The following is a 17,588-nucleotide window of genomic DNA, read 5'->3' as shown; positions in this document are numbered from 1 at the left end:
GCACGGAGCCACTGCACTGTGGCCGGGAGGGAAGTAGCTCGGGTGGCTGAGAGCGGCCGCCGGGACCGGACAGCGGAACCGGCCGCCACCTCAGCGCCTTCTGCCTGCCAGCTCACCTCTGGCAGTGCTCTCTGTCTGAACGCCTCACTCCTGCCGCTCGCCGGCCTCGCTCATGTCAGCCACTTTATATTTCACCAGAGTGGCATCAGTACGATGATATTATCTGTGCATCACACGATCCAAGTTGGACAGAAAATATTTCTTACGTCATACGTCGAAAATATACAAAAAGAAAGCAACAAGCAGGTGAAATCATGGTGGATTCGATATTTGATATTCTTGCAACTTGGAATGAAAAGAATTTGAAGAATTTCCTGCAACAGCTACGGCAATTCGATGCAGTATATAAAAATCCTATGGTTTTTAAAGAAAGGCCATTTTCTTGGTCTCTTTCCTTTGGGATGAAAGACGTAAGTCAGATTATTAATAGTTGGAATGACTTCTTCTGTTTATATTTTTTATCTCAGTCTCATATCTTTTTAATACATATGGTAAATGAGGAATTAAGGTACAAGCCAAGGGAATGGGAATATGTCTTTGATATGAAAAACCAGCCATGTTTGTATTGAATGCGTGAGCCGGGTTAAATGGCCGACCGTCCTAAATTCATTGCTTGCTGTCCTGCAGTCCTTTGTATCATACAGTCATATTCTGGACTGCTTCCATTCATCAATCTTTAATCTCGTGTTTGAGAAGCAAATCCCTTGGCAATTCTTGCCTTTTTATAAAGGAAATAAATGTACTTACTATCCTGCACTCTCTGCGTTTAGGTTGCCCATTTATGATTTAAGAAACTGTTTCTCCAATGATACTGCTACCACTTGCATTGGAACTTACCACAGAACACAGAAACATAGAAAACATAGAAAATAGGTGCAGGAGTAGGCCATTCGGCCCTTCGAGCCTGCACCGCCATTCAATATGGTCATGGCTGATCATCCAACTCAGTATCCTGTACCTGCCTTCTCTCCATACCCCCTGATCCCTCTAAGCCATAAGGGCCACATCTAACTCCTTCTTAAATATAGCCAATGAACTGGCCTCAACAACTTACTGTGGCAGAGAATTCCACAGATTCACGTGTGAAAAAAAAATTCTCTTCTCGGTCCTAAAAGACTTCTCCCTTATCTTTAAACTGTGACCCCTTGTTCTGGACTTCCCCAACATCGGGAATCATGAATCGCTGATTATGTCACCAATGCTTAAACAAGGAGTCCCACCCTGGTGCAACTAAATACCAGTACTGGGAATATGCTCCCATTCAATCAAAATCCATGACTAGGCAAAATCCGGCTGGCTTGTCAGATTCAGATTCAATTTTAATTGTCATTGTCAGTGTACAGTACAGAGACAACGAAATGCATTACTGTACTGTCCCAGTACTGTCAAGTAAAACCTCTACCTCTCACATACAATATTATGACATTTATTTTAAGAATGGTGAAATATAAAAATTAAAGTAAAGTGCAATGTTATCCAGTTTCAAAATTCTGCAAATAATAATCAGTGCTTTAATAAGAATTCCAGAAAAACTTTAACAATGGATTTGGACTTTATGCATTTCATTTGTTCATACAATGACATTGACACTTGACTCACAACATAGCACCTTAGATAATCTATTTACATCAAATCTCTTCACACCATCATTTTGAAGAATATACCTGTTAGGAAATGTCAGACAAGCCGCAGTGGAAGTTGGATAAAGTGGGATTGTAAAAGACATCTCTGGATTGATTGCACAAAATTTAATTTGTGGTGCTATTCCAAGGAAATTTGTGTCACTAATAAGATCCTTTCCACATCTAAAAACATATTTAATGTTTTTTATCCATATGGTCGAGAACTTAAGGAAGTAGCTCCAGAAATAGTGGATGCATTAGTAATAATCTTTCAAAACTCTTTAGATTCTGGAGTAGTTCCTGAGGTTTGGCGGGTAGCAAACGTAACCCCACTTTTTAAGAAGGGAGGGAGAGAGAAAACGGGGAATTACAGACCAGTTAGTCTAACATCGGTAGTGGGGAAACTGCTAGAGTCAGTTATTAAAGATGGGATAGCAGCACATTTGGAAAGTGGTGAAATCATTGGACAAAGTCAGCACGGATTTACAAAAGGTAAATCATGTCTGACGAATCTTATAGAATTTTTCGAGGATGTAACTAGTAGCGTGGATAGGGGAGAACCAGTGGATGTGGTGTATCTGGACTTCCAGAAGGCTTTCGACAAGGTCCCACATAAGAGATTAGTATACATACTTAAAGCACACGGCATTGGGGGTTCAGTATTGATGTGGATAGAGAACTGGCTGGCAAACAGGAAGCAAAGAGTAGGAGTAAACGGGTCCTTTTCACAATGGCAGGCAGTGACTAGTGGGGTACCGCAAGGCTCAGTGCTGGGCCCCCAGCTATTTACAATATATATTAATGATCTGGATGAGGGAATTGAAGGCAATATCTCCAAGTTTGTGGATGACACTAAGCTGGGGGGCAGTGTTAGCTGTGAGGAGGATGCTAGGAGACTGCAAGGTGACTTGGATAGGCTGGGTGAGTGGGCAAATGTTTGGCAGATGCAGTATAATGTGGATAAATGTGAGGTTATCCATTTTGGTGGCAAAAACAGGAAAGCAGACTATTATCTAAATGGTGGCCGACTAGGAAAAGGGGAGATGCAGCGAGACCTGGGTGTCATGGTACACCAGTCATTGAAAGTAGGCATGCAGGTGCAGCAGGCAGTGAAGAAAGCGAATGGTGTGTTAGCTTTCATAGCAAAAAGATTTGAGTATAGGAGCAGGGAGGTTCTACTGCAGTTGTACAGGGTCTTGGTGAGACCACACCTGGAGTATTGCGTACAGATTTGGTCTCCAAATCTGAGGAAGGACATTATTGCCATAGAGGGAGTGCAGAGAAGGTTCACCAGACTGATTCCTGGGATGTCAGGACTGTCTTATGAAGAAAGACTGGATAGACTTGGTTTATACTCTCTAGAATTTAGGAGATTGAGAGGGGATCTTATAGAAACTTACAAAATTCTTAAGGGGTTGGACAGGCTAGATGCAGGAAGATTGCTCCCGATGTTGGGGAAGTCCAGGACAAGGGGTCACAGCTTAAGGATAAGGGGGAAATCCTTTAAAACCGAGATGAGAAGAACTTTTTTCACACAGAGAATGGTGAATCTCTGGAACTCTCTGCCACAGAGGGTAGTCGAGGCCAGTTCATTGGCTATATTTAAGAGGGAGTTAGATGTGGCCCTTGTGGCTAAAGGGATCGGGGGTTATGGAGAGAAGGCAGGTACGGGATACTGAGTTGGATGATCAGCCATCATCATATTGAATGGCGGTGCAGGCTCGAAGGGACGAATGGCCTACTCCTGCACCTAATTTCTATGTTTCTAACTGCATGTGAAAATAAGTTCACAGATTTATGTTTATTATTTAGGTTCAGGATATTCTGAAAAATGCTTTAAAGAAAATGTTTCGACATCCAAATAATCAAGTTTCAGAAACCAAGACGCATGATGTGCAAAACCGCCTACGAACTGGTATTCTAATATTGGTCCTGTCTGACGAATATGGTCTTGAATGGTCAAATTCTGAACTGGCTAAAGTTTGTGAATTTTTTAGTGTACAACAATTATCAGCAAATATCATCACCGTGGAATTCAAGACTCTTAAAGAAAGTTTCTATTTTGAGAAGAAGTAAGAACTGTGTAAATAGTTCAAACGTAACGGAATATGTATCTAGCCATTCTACACGTGTACGCTAAAAGTTGATTCTCTTTAATAATTATTTAAAAAACTGAGGTTTTACATTCTGATGTTTTACAGTATTCCAGTGTAACAATATGTCGGTGTATGTGCACAAAGTCTATCAGGGAATGGCAATGAATACAAACATTAGAGTATACCTCCTTTTAGAGTCAGAGCAGGAAAAAACTGGTACAAAGGCAACATTGAAGGTTCCTTATCTGAAAGTGGATAACATTTGTAACAAATTGTAGAATTAATGATGCAAATTATGGAGACATAATTGAAAAGTGACCAAGATCATTTAAATCTACCATGATACTTTTAGATGAGGTTATTCTGATATTAAAGAATTAGATAAAGGGAGTGTTGATGAAGTGCCTTGGCTCAGGAAACAAGTAGACTCAATGTCGATGAGTTAAGGAGCAGTAAGCATTTGTAGCAGTTATGTATGGGTCCTGATATAGTAATGGTAATAAACAGAGTGTAGATGTGAAAATTAGAAATGCGTGAATCAAGGATAATACAATGACCATGTATTATAATCAACATGTAAACTGGGAAACTAAATTTAGCAGTTAATAAGAGATGTTTTTCCAGATCAGTAATCTGAGCAACAAAAAACGATCTGACAATTTTAGATCCAGCATTGTGTAGTGAGAAAGAATTAAGTGATCTTTTTGCTAAAGACATTTAAAGAGCAGTGATCATGATATGTAATTTAATATAAAGACTGAAAGTGAGTAAGTGCATTGTTAAACCAATTTCTTGAGTCTGAATCAAGCAAATACAAAGGCGTGAGGTGTCAAACTATCTGGTACATTAGGCATAACACATAATCCTCTGAAATTTCCGCCACCTCCAACAGGATCCCACCAGTAGCCACATTTCCCAATCTCCACCCCTTTCCGCCTTCCGCAGAGTCCGTTCCCTCTGCAACTCCCTCGTTAACTCACCCCTTCCCACGCAAACAACCCCTCCCCAGGTACCTTCCCCTGCAACTGGAGAAGATGCAACACCTGTCGCTATACCAGCTCCCTCGACTGTCCAGGGACCCCGACAGTCATTTCAGGTTAGGCAGAGGCTCACTTGCACCTCCTCCAACCTCATCTACTGTACCCGTTGTTCAAGCTGTGGACTCTTATACATCGGTGAGCCCAAACGCAGATTGGGCGATCGTTTTGCGGAACACCTTCGCTCAGCCCACCGGAACCTACCTGATCTCCCGATTGCTGCACATTTTAATTTTCCTTCCCATTCCTACACAGACATTTCTGTCCTCGGTCTCCTCCATTGTCAGAGTGAGGCTAAACGCAAATTGGAGGAACAGCATCTCATATTTTGCTTGATTAGCTTACAGCCCAGTGGTATGAATATTGATTTCTCTCACTTCAGGTAGCCCCGATATTCCCTCTCTCTCCATCCCTCCCCTACCCAAGACGCACTAGCTTCTCGTTTTCACCCTACAAATAGCTAACAATGGCCTGTTTCCTTTATCATCGTTACTTTTTTGGCATATCTTTCATTCATTGTTCTTTATCTCTCCACATCACCGTCTATATCTCTAATTTCCCTTATCCCTAACCAGTCTGAAGAAGGGTCTCCACTCGAAACGTCACTGATTCCTTCTCTCCAGAGATGCTATCTGTCCCACTGAGTTACTCCAGCCTTTTGTGCCTATCTGGTATATCAGGAAACACCACAAGAAAGTATGACAGTAAACAAGCAATGTTTATAAAAATGTATTTAAGTTTATAAATCAGGTGTAGCCCATTTGGGCGAAGAAGAGCCCAAGAGGAAATGTGGCCTCCTGTGGTTATCAAGAGAGTAGGTGAATATAGTATCATATTAAAGGAAAGGGCTTATGGCATTGCCAAAAATGCAAAGATATAAAATGGAGGATTAAAAACCCCAGAAATTGAGCAATGGGGAGAAGGGTCTGATAGAAAGAAGTAGAATGTGAATGTGGTCCAATGAGAAATATAAAAGCAGAACAATAACAAGTTGATAAGTAAAAATAACCATTTTAGCATATGTTAATTTGGGTTCCTTACTGACTGAGGCAGGAGAAATTATGTTGAGAACTAGGGAATTGTCAGTGCAGTTAAAGATTTCATATGTACCTTCAAAGAAAAAGACAAAAGAAAATGTCCAGGAAATTAAGGAGTATATTTCCAAAATAACTAAGAAACAAAGAAGACTACAATAGTAAAAAATAATTGTATTGAGAAGTAATGGGACTGAAAGATGATTAATTCCTAAGACCTGACCACTTGTAATTCAGAGCTTTCAGAGATGGCTATGGATATTGTGGTTATTCTAGTTGACATCTTCCAAATTGTATGGGTTCCAGAATGATTCCCACATTTTGGAAGGTAACAAATATACTCACTGCTTATGGAAAAAGCAAGGACGAAAACACCATTAAATCTGATATAAGTTGCAAGAAAATACTTGCTGTTTTTAGTGTCAGGGCACTTAGAAGATAATGATAAGATTGGACACAGTCCACACAGAATGAAAGTTTTAAATCACATTTAAATAAAACTGTTGGAGCATATTTGAGAATATAACTAACAGAATAGAGGAGTGCAAATTAGATGATGTGATGCAATTGGATTTTCAAAAGATCTTTGGTGAAATTCTACAAGGGGAATTGATAAATAAAATTAGAGTTCAGGACTCAGGTGCATAGATTCAGAGATGGTTAATGAATAGAAAATGAGAAAAGGAATAAACGGGTCATTTTCAGGTTGGGGGATTCTGACCATGGGCAAGTTATATGGATTATGTTGTGGTCCCAGTGTCATCAATCAATATTAATGCTTTGGGTTAAGAAATAGAGTAAACAGGGCCTGTCCCACGAGCATGCGACTGCATGCGGCAAGCGTGACCAAACCGGAAGCGGGGCCCGCGCGGGGGTCGCGCGGAGGTCGAGTGATCCCCGTACAGGGCCGGTCCCACCAGCATGCAACTGCATGCGGCAAGCGCGACCAAACCAGAAGTGAGGGCCGCGCAGAGGTCGAGTGAGTGACATGAAGTTCGAGCGAAGTCCGCGGGAAGTTCGCACGTGACGTATGGCGTCAAGACACTGCGTATGGCGTCAAGACACTGCCTATGCCCGTCGAGGCGGTGCGTACGGCCTCAATGCGGCTGTGGGCCGGCAGGCCGTTGCCGCGCAAAATTTTTGAACACTGTCAGTTTTCCGGAGCCCCGCCCGATGTCGGGACCAGATCCGCACAACTCCATACGGCTCCGGCGATCGAAGTGGGACCGGCCCTGCGAGGCCGTACGGCTCAAGCGACCATGTTAGGTCGCGCTTGCCGCATGCAGTCGCATGCTCGTGGGACAGGCCCTTAATATATACATTTGCTTATGATACAATACCTGATGGCTGCATTTGCAGTGCAGGCTTGTAGATTAAATTGCTTCTGTGAATTGTAAATTGTCCCTAATGTGTAGGATAGTGCTAATATAAGGGGTCGGCCTGGAGTTGGTGGGCCAAAGGGCCTGTTTCCATTATGTATCTCTAAAGTCTAAAAGTAGATAATTTTAGTGTCCTTATATAAAGAAGGTTCTGTAGAGACGCAAACGTAGTGAATAAATTGATTCTTTATTCAGCCATTGTAGGTTGGAAATACATGGACGTTTAACACTCTAACATAATAGTCGTAGTTGTTGAGAGGCTGTTGCCTCGTGGGCTCAGTTGTGCTCCTGCTGTGGTGGCAGGACACTCATGAAGTGAGAGGAAGCAGAAGAGAAAGAGAGCGAGAGAGGGAAGGACTTATATACAAGGACACACCCACATGTATCTCGTGACCCCTCCCAGGGTTGCCGAGGATTCGGATAGCAGGAGTGGCCGAACCACTAGGTGCCGCTACCGTTCGCTAGATTGATATGTGGGAGTGTGGGAGTCTTGTGAGTAGAATTTTCCAAAACTCTCAGGAGTTTAAAGAAATGGGAAGTCATCATACTGAAACCTACAATCTTCTGAGCGAAGGCTGAAAATGTTGGGAAAACTCTGCAGACCAAGGGCCATCTGTTTCAAGAGCAACAGGGTTAACATTTCATTTAAGGGAGACAAAATGCTGGAGTAAATCAGTGGGACAGGCAGCATCTGGAGAGAACGAATGGGTGATGTTTCAAGTCGAGACCCTTCTTCAGACTTTTCATTTCATTTATCATTTCACATTTTGTTGTGCTGCAGCAAGTAAAAATTTCATTGTTGTATCTGGGACATATGACAATAAACCACTCTTGATTCTTGACATTTCATTTATCAGTTTGGACAAAGTAACAAGTGCTTGAAACTTTAACTCCATTTCTCTCTCTACAAATAACGCCTAACCAGCTGAATGTTTCCAGCATTTTCTTTTTTGGTATCAGATTTATGGATCAAATTCTTTTTTTATTGACAACATTCTGAAGGGGCTTGATAGATTATTTCTGTGAGAATACTTCTCTGAGAAATAGCCCGAGGGTCTTTTGTAATAGTCTAGTATACTTTTGATATTTGTCTCGATGTCTTTAATGTGCTTCCTTCCAAGAAGCTGTTGTAGCCCTTGGTAAATGTGTAGCAAGTACAAATCATTTTAAGAGTCAGGTTAATTCGACTAGCTCTGACATAAACTGTACTTTGGTTAAACTCTCCTGGCTCCTTATTCAGTGCTGGTTTGTTTGAACAAATAGCTTATTATTTCAAATTAAAAATAAACTTGGGTGATACAATATTGAATTAAGATTCAGGGTGGTCTAATGGAATTTGTTTATACTTGTATTTAATCAACTGACAGTAATTCTAACATGGTTAAAATGTTCTCTTTTCTGCTTAATTTACTTGATAATCTGACTTTTTTTAATATACATATAGGATTCCAACAATACTAAAGCAGATGATGGTTAGATGTATCGGCAAAACAATAACAGGATTGGTGCAAGTGATTCCTGTTCTGCATTTATTTGGTTTTTCATCCAATTTAGCGAGCCCAGTTTTTTTGGATAATAGTCAGACTGAAGACAGCTGGGCTGGACTTGATGGGCTTCCTTTTATTACTTTTAGGGAAAACATTAATGACAAAGTTCAAAGGTAAGGCTTTTTGAAAATTATTGTAATGACAATAGGGCATTGAGATTTTATACAATGCTGTTCAGGGATGGGGGTAGAGGTAGACAAGGTGGTGAAGGTGTATGGCATAGTTTCCTTCATTAGAGGGAGCACTGAGTAAAATAGCTGGGACATCATGTTGCAGATGTACAATATGTTTTGTTTAGTTTAGAATTACAGCGTGGAAACAGGCCCTTCGGCCCACCGGGACCGCGCCGACCAGCGATTCCCGCATATTAACACTATCCTACACACACTAGGGACAATTTTTACATTTACCAAGCTAATGTACCCACCCCTTTGGAGTGTGGGAGAAAACCGAAGATCTCGGTGAAAACCCACGGAGGTCACGGAGAGAACGTACAGACAGCACCCATAGTCGGGATCGAACCCGGGTCTCCGGCGCTCTAAGGCAGCAATTCTACCGCTGCGCCATGATGTCCCAGTGTTGATGAAACCACACCTAATTGTGTGTAGTTCTGGTTACCACACCATAGGAAGGATGTGATTAAACGAGATTGAGCAGAAAAGATTCACACAAATGTTGCCTGGACTTGGGAGGGCTTGAGTTATCTGGGTAAACTGGAACTGTTTTCCCTGTTAAAAATTATATAAAAAGAGGAAAACAACGAGCAGGTGAAATCTTGGTGGAATGGATATTTGATATTCTTAGTACTTGGAATGAAAGGAATTTGAAGAATTTTCTGCCTCAGTTATGGGGGGTTTACCATATAGAGCTTTATAAAATGTATTTAGTTATGTACACTGAACATCCGACAAATCAAAGCATGAGGGGCATAGATGGTCACTTTTTTCTTCTAAGGTAGGGGAGTAAAAACTGGAGGGTCTTAAAGTTAAGACGAGAGGGTAAAGGGTTTAAAGGGGATCTGAGGAACATGTTTTTCACACAGTGGGTGGTGAATATATGAAATGAGCTGTCAGAGGAAGTGGTAGAGGAAGATACAATTGCGACGCTTAAAAGGCATTTGGACGGGTACTGGATAGGAAATGTTTTGAGGGATATGGGCCAAATGCAGCTCAGGGGGGAATCTGTTGGGCTGAAAAACTATTCTGCGCAATATAACTGTGTATTTCTTTGAGCATATGAGATTTTTGTCATGTCTGGTGCTAAATTGTGTTCTGTTGTGACAGTCATATCCCTATTTAAAAATGGGGGATATAAGATTTATTCAGACTTTTTCTCAGATGTTTTTTTCATGTTTTATTTATTCCGTATTCAAGATGCGTTGTGATTTGTGGGCTGTTCACTGTACATAACTCAATACATTGCAATTAATTTATGAATTATTTTCTTCAGGGAGCTACTTGAACTCATGTGCAAAAGTAAGCATTTAATGGAAGTAGATCGACTTTTAGCTCGTTCTTGGTTTACCTTATTGCCATCAAAAGCTTTGCCAGATTACTTGATGACGATTACACCTAATCTGCTCGATGTTCTGCAAGGAATCATTCAGAGATGGAAGACTGGACCTATTTCAATAGAGGTTTGTATTTGAAAAAAAGTTATATTGCTTAGTCAGGATAAGCCAAATAAAATGAATTGAAATCCACACTCCGGCAGGTAGTGACAAATTATTGAACTCAGTGGTCTCCCTCTAAAACATGCTATTCAATTCCTTCAAATTCAGATTCCTTTAATTAATAGGATGCTGATCAAGTGAACCTATGTCAGAGCCTGGTGCACGTATTCTGCTTAAATGATAATTTTGTCTCCTATTACAAACATTTGTATCTTCAAGTAAACTCAATGCATAGGCTATGATCTTTGGCAGCACCTCATTTGGCTCATTGTTGTTTCATAATAATAAGTCAAATGAGTTACTAGCCCAAGGTCAGAAGGTAGCATGTGCAACGAGTTTCCCTGCAGAGTATACAAATGCTTGTAATACGACCCTAAATTATTTACAGTGTGCTCAGAATCAGGATCAATTGATCAGTGTCGGAGACACTGTTTTCTGACAAAGGTTGATATTCCATTAACATTGCGAGGCTTTGCTGCATACAAATTGCTTTCTGCTTTTTTCCCCACATGTGAACTGCAACTGCTGCTCAAAACACATTCAAAATGAATGATTAGTACAGACGTCAGAGGTTATGGGAAGAAGGCAGGAGAATGGGGTTAGGAGGAAGAGATAGATCAGCCATGATTGAATTGCAGAGTAGACTTGATGGGCCCAATGGCCTAATTGTCCTTATGGCCATATGAAAATGCTGGACACATTCTGCAAGCCATTCCATTGAACAATTTCAATATTTTTATATTTTATTTTTTAAATAATTGTACTTTTATGAATTTTCTTAATACAGCAATTATTAACTTGGTTATTCTATTTATTTGCATGTCACTGGATTACCACAGAGTTTGAATCGTGTTTTGAAACTTGCAGGAGGAACTGTGTACAGTCAGCAGAACAGGTGCACAAATTGTAATATCAGTACATATTTCTGATCTGTTGTTAATCCAGATTGTTAGTGTCTGTATGAACTTTTAACTTTGATGTAAATGGACGTATAAACATTAGGTGCATATTCTAATTGGGAATCTAGCTGTGGGTGTTTGATTTCTTGTGGATATTTTGATGCCCATCAAAATAAAGAATTGGTTTAGCAACCAAACTAACTCGGAAAAGAGTAACCAGCTAATTGTTAGTTCATAAATTAAAATTTTCAGTATCTTACCGAATTCACTTTTAAATATTTTCTCAAATTCAATTTTATTCTTGGTTCTCAGAGGCTAAAATGTATGGCTAAAATGATAAATCCAAATCTAAGGCATAGCTCTGGGCATGCGCATGGGCCCAAGCTATGCCTGCCTCTTTGTAGGGTACATCGAACAATCCTTGTTCGAGGCGTACCGTGGCCCTATCCCCGAACTCTACCTCCGCTACATCAACGACTGCATTTGTGCTACCTCCTGCACCCATGCAGAACTCACTGACTTCATCCATTTCACCACTAACTTCCATCCAGCACTCAAATACACCTGGACCATTTCCGACATCTCCCTACCGTTTCTAGACCTCACTATCTCCATCGCAGGTGACAGACTACTTACCGACATCTACTATAAACCCACTGACTCCCATGACTCCCATGACTATCTGGACTACACTTCTTCCCACCCTGCTTCCTGTAAGGACTCCATCCCCTACTCCCAATTCTTCCATCTATGCCGCATCTGCACCCAGGATGAGGTGTTCCAAATCAGGGCATCGGAAATGTTCTCATTCTTTAGGGAACGGGGGTTCCCCTCTTCTACTATAGATGAGGCTCTCACCAGTGTTTCTTCTATACCCCGTAACTCTGCTCTCACTCCCCATTCCCCCCACTCGTAACAAGGGCAGAGTCCCCTTGTCCTCATCATCCACCCTACCAGCCATCACTTGCAACAGATAATCCTCCGACATTTCCCCACCTCCAACGGGATCCCACCACTGGCCACATCTTCCCATCTCCTCCCCTTTCGGCTTTCCACAAAGACCACTCCCTCCGTAACGCCCTGATCAATTCGTCCTTCCCACCCAAACCACCCCCTCTCCTGGTACTCTCCCTTGCAACCGCAAGAAGTGCTACACTTGTCGCTATACCTCCCCCCTTGACTCCATCCAAGGACCTAAGCAGCCTTTCCAGGTGCAGCAGAGATTCACCTGCACCTCCTTCAACCTCATCTATTGCATCCGCTGCTCTATGTGTCAGCTGCTCTACATTGGTGAGACCAAGATGGCAATCGCTTCGCCCAACACCTCCGCTCGGTTTGTAATAACCAACCTGATCTCCCGGTGGCTCAGCACTTCAACTCCCCCTCCCATTCCGAATCTGACTTTTCTGTCCTGGGCCTCCTCCATGGCCAGAGTGAGGCCCACCATAAATTGGAGGAGCAGCACCTCATGTTCCTGATATTTCGCTTGGGTAGTTTACACTCCAGTGGTATGAACATTGACTTCTCCAATTTTAGGTAGTCCCTGCTTTCTCCCTCTTTCCCCTCCTCTTCCCAGCTCTCCTACAGCCCACTTTCTCCGCCTCTTCCTTTCTTCTTTCCGCCCCCCCCCCATCAGTTTGAAGAAGGGTCTCGACCCGAAATGTCGCCTATTTCATTCGCTCCATAGATGCCCCCTCACCCGCTGAGTTTCTCCAGCATTTCTGTCTACCTTCAATTTTCCAGCATCCGCAGTTCCTTCTTTAACAAATGATTGTTGTTTATCAATTTTTCAATTTAATTCCTGCAACAAGATTGGCTCTTGGAAATGTGTCAAATTATTAGTGACTCTAGGTGGTTAAATTCTCATTTCAAGAAGAAGATATTTTTAAATATTGCTTTACAGGCCATGTAGCTTTTAAGGAAGTTGATTGTTTCACTTAAAACTAATCACCTAATATACTAATTCAGAATGGAGTAAAAGTGTTGACAACAAAATTGAAGTTTAAAAAATAAAATAATTAAAACATTTTGAGAGAGAGATTTGCATTACATTTTATACTTTGTGTTTGTGTCTGCGCATGTATTTATATTTGCACATGCAAATATCTATGAATGTGAAGACTGAAGTTGTACAAGGTACAAGGTGATCTAAGCTCAGCATGAAATAAAACTTAGATGTCTATGCCTACCAGGTTCAGAAGTGTATACGTTTTGATTTGGGTATCTATGGTAATTTTGGACACACATTGATTCTGTGGTAATTAAAAACAGTTAAGATTATGGACTCTTAACAGAGATGTATTTTTATGTTTAGGGATCTATGTGATGAACGTTTAGAAGCATGTGTGAAAGCCAGTTTGAAAATCCACGAAAACATATGTAAATCAATGAAAAAAGTGGACTTAACAGAAATTATTGCCACTTCGGTTGTGCTAATTAGCAAAATTGCTCAATTAAAAAGATCTTCATCAAAGGTATCAGTAAGAACAAATAATTGTGTAAAACAACCATCGTAATGACTTCTGACATCAATACTTTCCATTTTTACAGATATTTTCATAATTTTAATTTTCTTAAAAATGAATGTGTACTGTTTGTAATTTATGTAAAAATTGGTAAGTGAAAAACTAGAATCTGATTTTAAATTTGTATGTTGGAAAGCAAGCTGTTTCTAATGAAGCAGAATAAATAGATGGGATAAAAGAAGTTATGATAACATTCGATAAGATTAAGGTTAGGTAAATTAAATGTCGATCATTACATTTTAATTGGATATCGTTTACAGTATTTAAGCATTTAATACAATACTGGTTTAAGTTTAGAGAAAACATTTGTTTTTCAAAAACTAGGTTGCTGGTGAGCACTCTCAACGTGAGGAAGATCCACGAATGCCAAGCGCTGAATTAACAAAGACTTTAACAACAACAAGAGAATGGCTAAAGGCTGTCCTCAGTTCAATACCACTAAAACAAAAATTCAATCAAGATGAATTTCATGTAAGACAATTTTGAAATCCACTATATAAATGGCACATAATATTTTTATTTATTAATTTGTGTTTTGAATATGATGATGTGTTACATTTTAACTGTTCAATGTTAGGATTTAATGAAATACTGTTAGTATCCCAAATGTGAATTGGCTGTTATTGAAATATTAGTTGGCTATTGCCTCGTGGCTTTTCCTTTTTCTATCAGTTGGGCTATTATATCATTTGACATTACAAAATTTGAGATTAATTTTGGGCAGAGAGGTGCTAGGAAACTATGAACTTTGAACCACTGGAGTAGTGTTTTAGGGCGAGGTCAGTTATGACGCATATCAACTTCTGTTTTTGTAAGGACCTAGACTCACTCCAATTCACCTACCGCCACAACATACTGACAGCGGATGTGACCTCGCTGCCTTTCCACTCTGCGCTGGACAACAAGAACATGTGCATCAGGCTGTTGTTCATTGACTACATCGAACAATACCATCATCATCTCTACACCTACTGTCGTACTGTTCATCCCTATGCAACTGGATCTTCGATATCCTCATTGGCAGACCTCAATTAGTATGAATTGGCAACAACACTTTCCCCATGATGACCATCAGCACGGGCACCTCAAGCATGCACTCTCAGTCCGCTGCATTATCTGTACCCACGACTGTGTGGCCAGATTCCACTCCAATGCTAATAACGGCTAATTATGAATCAGAGTACAAGAGGGAGATAGATAATCTGGTTGAGTAGTGCTAGAACAACAATTTTGCTCATCTTTAGCAAGATCAAGGAGCTGATTATTAACTTCAGGAAGGGGCAACCCAAGGATCCATGAACCTGTCTTCATCAGTGGAAGGCAATAGAGCAAGTCAACAGCATGATGATCTGGTCTTTGTTCCAACAAATTGATGATGTGGTCTTTGTTCCAACAAATTGATGCAATTGCAAAGAAAGTTTGAGGAGATTTGGTTTATTGCCATATACCCTCTTGTACTACAACAAGTAAACAGTGGAGAACAACCATGCCGACAGGCTGCATCACGCCTGGTTCGGACACTCGTATGCCCAAGAATATGGGAGGCTGCAGAAAATGGTGGACATTGCTCAGACCATTATGGGTATTGAACTTACCATCACCAAAGAAATCGACATGAAGCACTGCCTCAGGAAGAATGCTAAAATCATTTAAAGACCAACACCACCCTGGGCTTATCTAGCTCAGAACAATTTGAACTATTGTGCGTGCACAGTCAAATGCAGGAATGCTGAATGAGATAGAGTTATGATGAGACTGTAGCTATGTTACAGTGATGGAGAGAATGAATAATGGGACTGTGGATGAGAAAGCATTCTAGTAAGCTGCTTTTGTCCAAAAGTGTGGCTTCTCCTCTGGCTGAGTTGATGGAGCTCTCATACATGTTTTTGACATGTCTTCTTTTAACTTCCTGCTCCTCAGACAGATCAGAGATAGAGTTTCCTTGGTCCTCAGCTTTCACCCCATGAGCTTTCACCCCATGATATCCAACATATCAGCCCTCTTCATTTTAGTTAGCTCAGGGATCTTGCTATCGGTTTCCTCTTCTCCTCTCCTTCCCTTAATGCTTTCCATAGAGACCATTCCCCTACACTCCCAATTCCACTCACCCCTTCCCACCCATCCTTCTCTGTCCTCTGGGACTTTCCCGTGCAACCATAGGAGGTGTAACACATCCCGTTATCTCCTCTCACACTACTATTTAGAGATTAAAACATTGGCAGAGACTTGCATGCATCTCCTCCAACGTGGTATATTACATTCAGTCTTTGTGATCTGGTCCCCTCTAGATCAGTAAGACCATGCAATTGACTGTGTGATCATTCTGCACAGCACCTGCTCACTATCTGCAATACCCATGATGTCATTTCAACCCGCCCTCCCAATCTTTCACTCTCTACAATCATACACCAACTAGAAGAACAATATCTCACATTCTGCTTTGATAGCTTACAAACCTATTGGTAAGAACATTGGTTTCTCCAATTTGAGGTATCTTGAATACCCTGTGTTTCTGACTCCCACCTGTCTATCCAGGTTCTCTCTCTCTCTTTGTTCACATTTTTCCATCCTTCACCCCTCCTCCCCCACCGTCTAGTTAACCAGAGTCATTACTCTCCCCCACTTGGTTCCATCTGCCCATCACCCACATAGCTCAGTTATGAATCCTGATTGATTTGGATGAGTTGGGTTGAAGGGCCTGTTTCTCTGCTGCATGACTATCCTCTTAATTTAATACTTTATTTTCTCTTGCCTATTATTAACCTTTCCTATTCCTGATCCCTTGATTCCATCTGTCCATTAACCTTCCTTTATCTGGTTCCATCTATAACTGACCAGCCTCTGACTCTGTCCATTCACTTCCCACACCATTGGTTACATCTGCCTAATCTCACTTCCCTCCCATCTTTCTATAAAACACACTCCAGTTGTGTTTCAACATCCCTCCCTTTCCCACCCACAGATTTGTCCATTATCCGACTCTTTCATTGTGTTCCACCTATCACCTGCATGCTTCTACGTTACCCACCTCTTCCATTTCTATATGCTAGTTATCTTCCCTACACACTTACTCTTGATGCAGGGTTTCGACCCAAAACTTTAACCATCACTTTGCTTCCACAGATGCTGTTTGGCCTGCTAATGTTTCTTCAGCAGTTTATTTGTTTTCTCTCAGAAAATGATGGCATCTCCTCTTGATTATGTAATCTGATGCCACTCAATTGAATTGAATAATTTTTAAACATATACAAGTAAAACTTTTTTATTTACCTATTTGTAAAGGTATGGATTGCCCTTACAACCTTAGACCTTGAAAATAAAGAATGGACTTCTTTTTGGATTAAAGGACTCTTGAGTGAGCTCGAAGGGCGAATGAAGAAGGTAGTGTATAATGTCAAATGCTCGAATGTTATGAAGATATTTTTAAATTGCAGTATTTATCGATTGTTCCTCACCTTTGCTTAATACCAACTAATATTGAAATTTATATCGAAGTCTCGTGAGAGACTACGTGAAGAGCCCGCCAGCCCGCATGCGCGTCAATACATCGACACATGGCGCGAGAATCGGAGCAGTTCGAAACTGGCCCGGCAGGTAAGGGATTTTTGTTTCAGGAACGGGTCGCTGCTCCGAAGATAGGTGCAGCGGGCCCGGAGAAGCTGGCACAGCCTGTGCAGCTGCCAACGTGGAGGCTCCGTAAGGAGCTGGCGGCTGAAA

The 17,588-nt window shown here is 41.1% G+C and overlaps 1 protein-coding gene across 1 annotated transcript in view; it reads left to right on the top strand.

Moving 5' to 3' along the window:
* The first annotated feature begins 307 nt into the window (after positions 1-307).
* LOC116987734 (E3 ubiquitin-protein ligase rnf213-alpha-like) overlaps positions 308-17,588 on the top strand; it is a 145,335-nt gene continuing 128,054 nt past the window's right edge. The window contains exons 1-5 of the mRNA XM_033043966.1: positions 308-470; positions 3,495-3,754; positions 8,673-8,888; positions 10,225-10,411; positions 14,196-14,342. Of these exons, the coding sequence (XP_032899857.1) occupies positions 315-470; positions 3,495-3,754; positions 8,673-8,888; positions 10,225-10,411; positions 14,196-14,342 (966 nt within the window). The 5' untranslated portion in view covers positions 308-314. The remainder of the gene's footprint in view (positions 471-3,494; positions 3,755-8,672; positions 8,889-10,224; positions 10,412-14,195; positions 14,343-17,588) is intronic.

Source organism: Amblyraja radiata, chromosome 26 (assembly GCF_010909765.2).
Source record: "Amblyraja radiata isolate CabotCenter1 chromosome 26, sAmbRad1.1.pri, whole genome shotgun sequence".
NCBI lineage: Eukaryota > Metazoa > Chordata > Chondrichthyes > Rajiformes > Rajidae > Amblyraja > Amblyraja radiata.
This window is presented reverse-complemented; position numbering and strand designations above follow the sequence as displayed.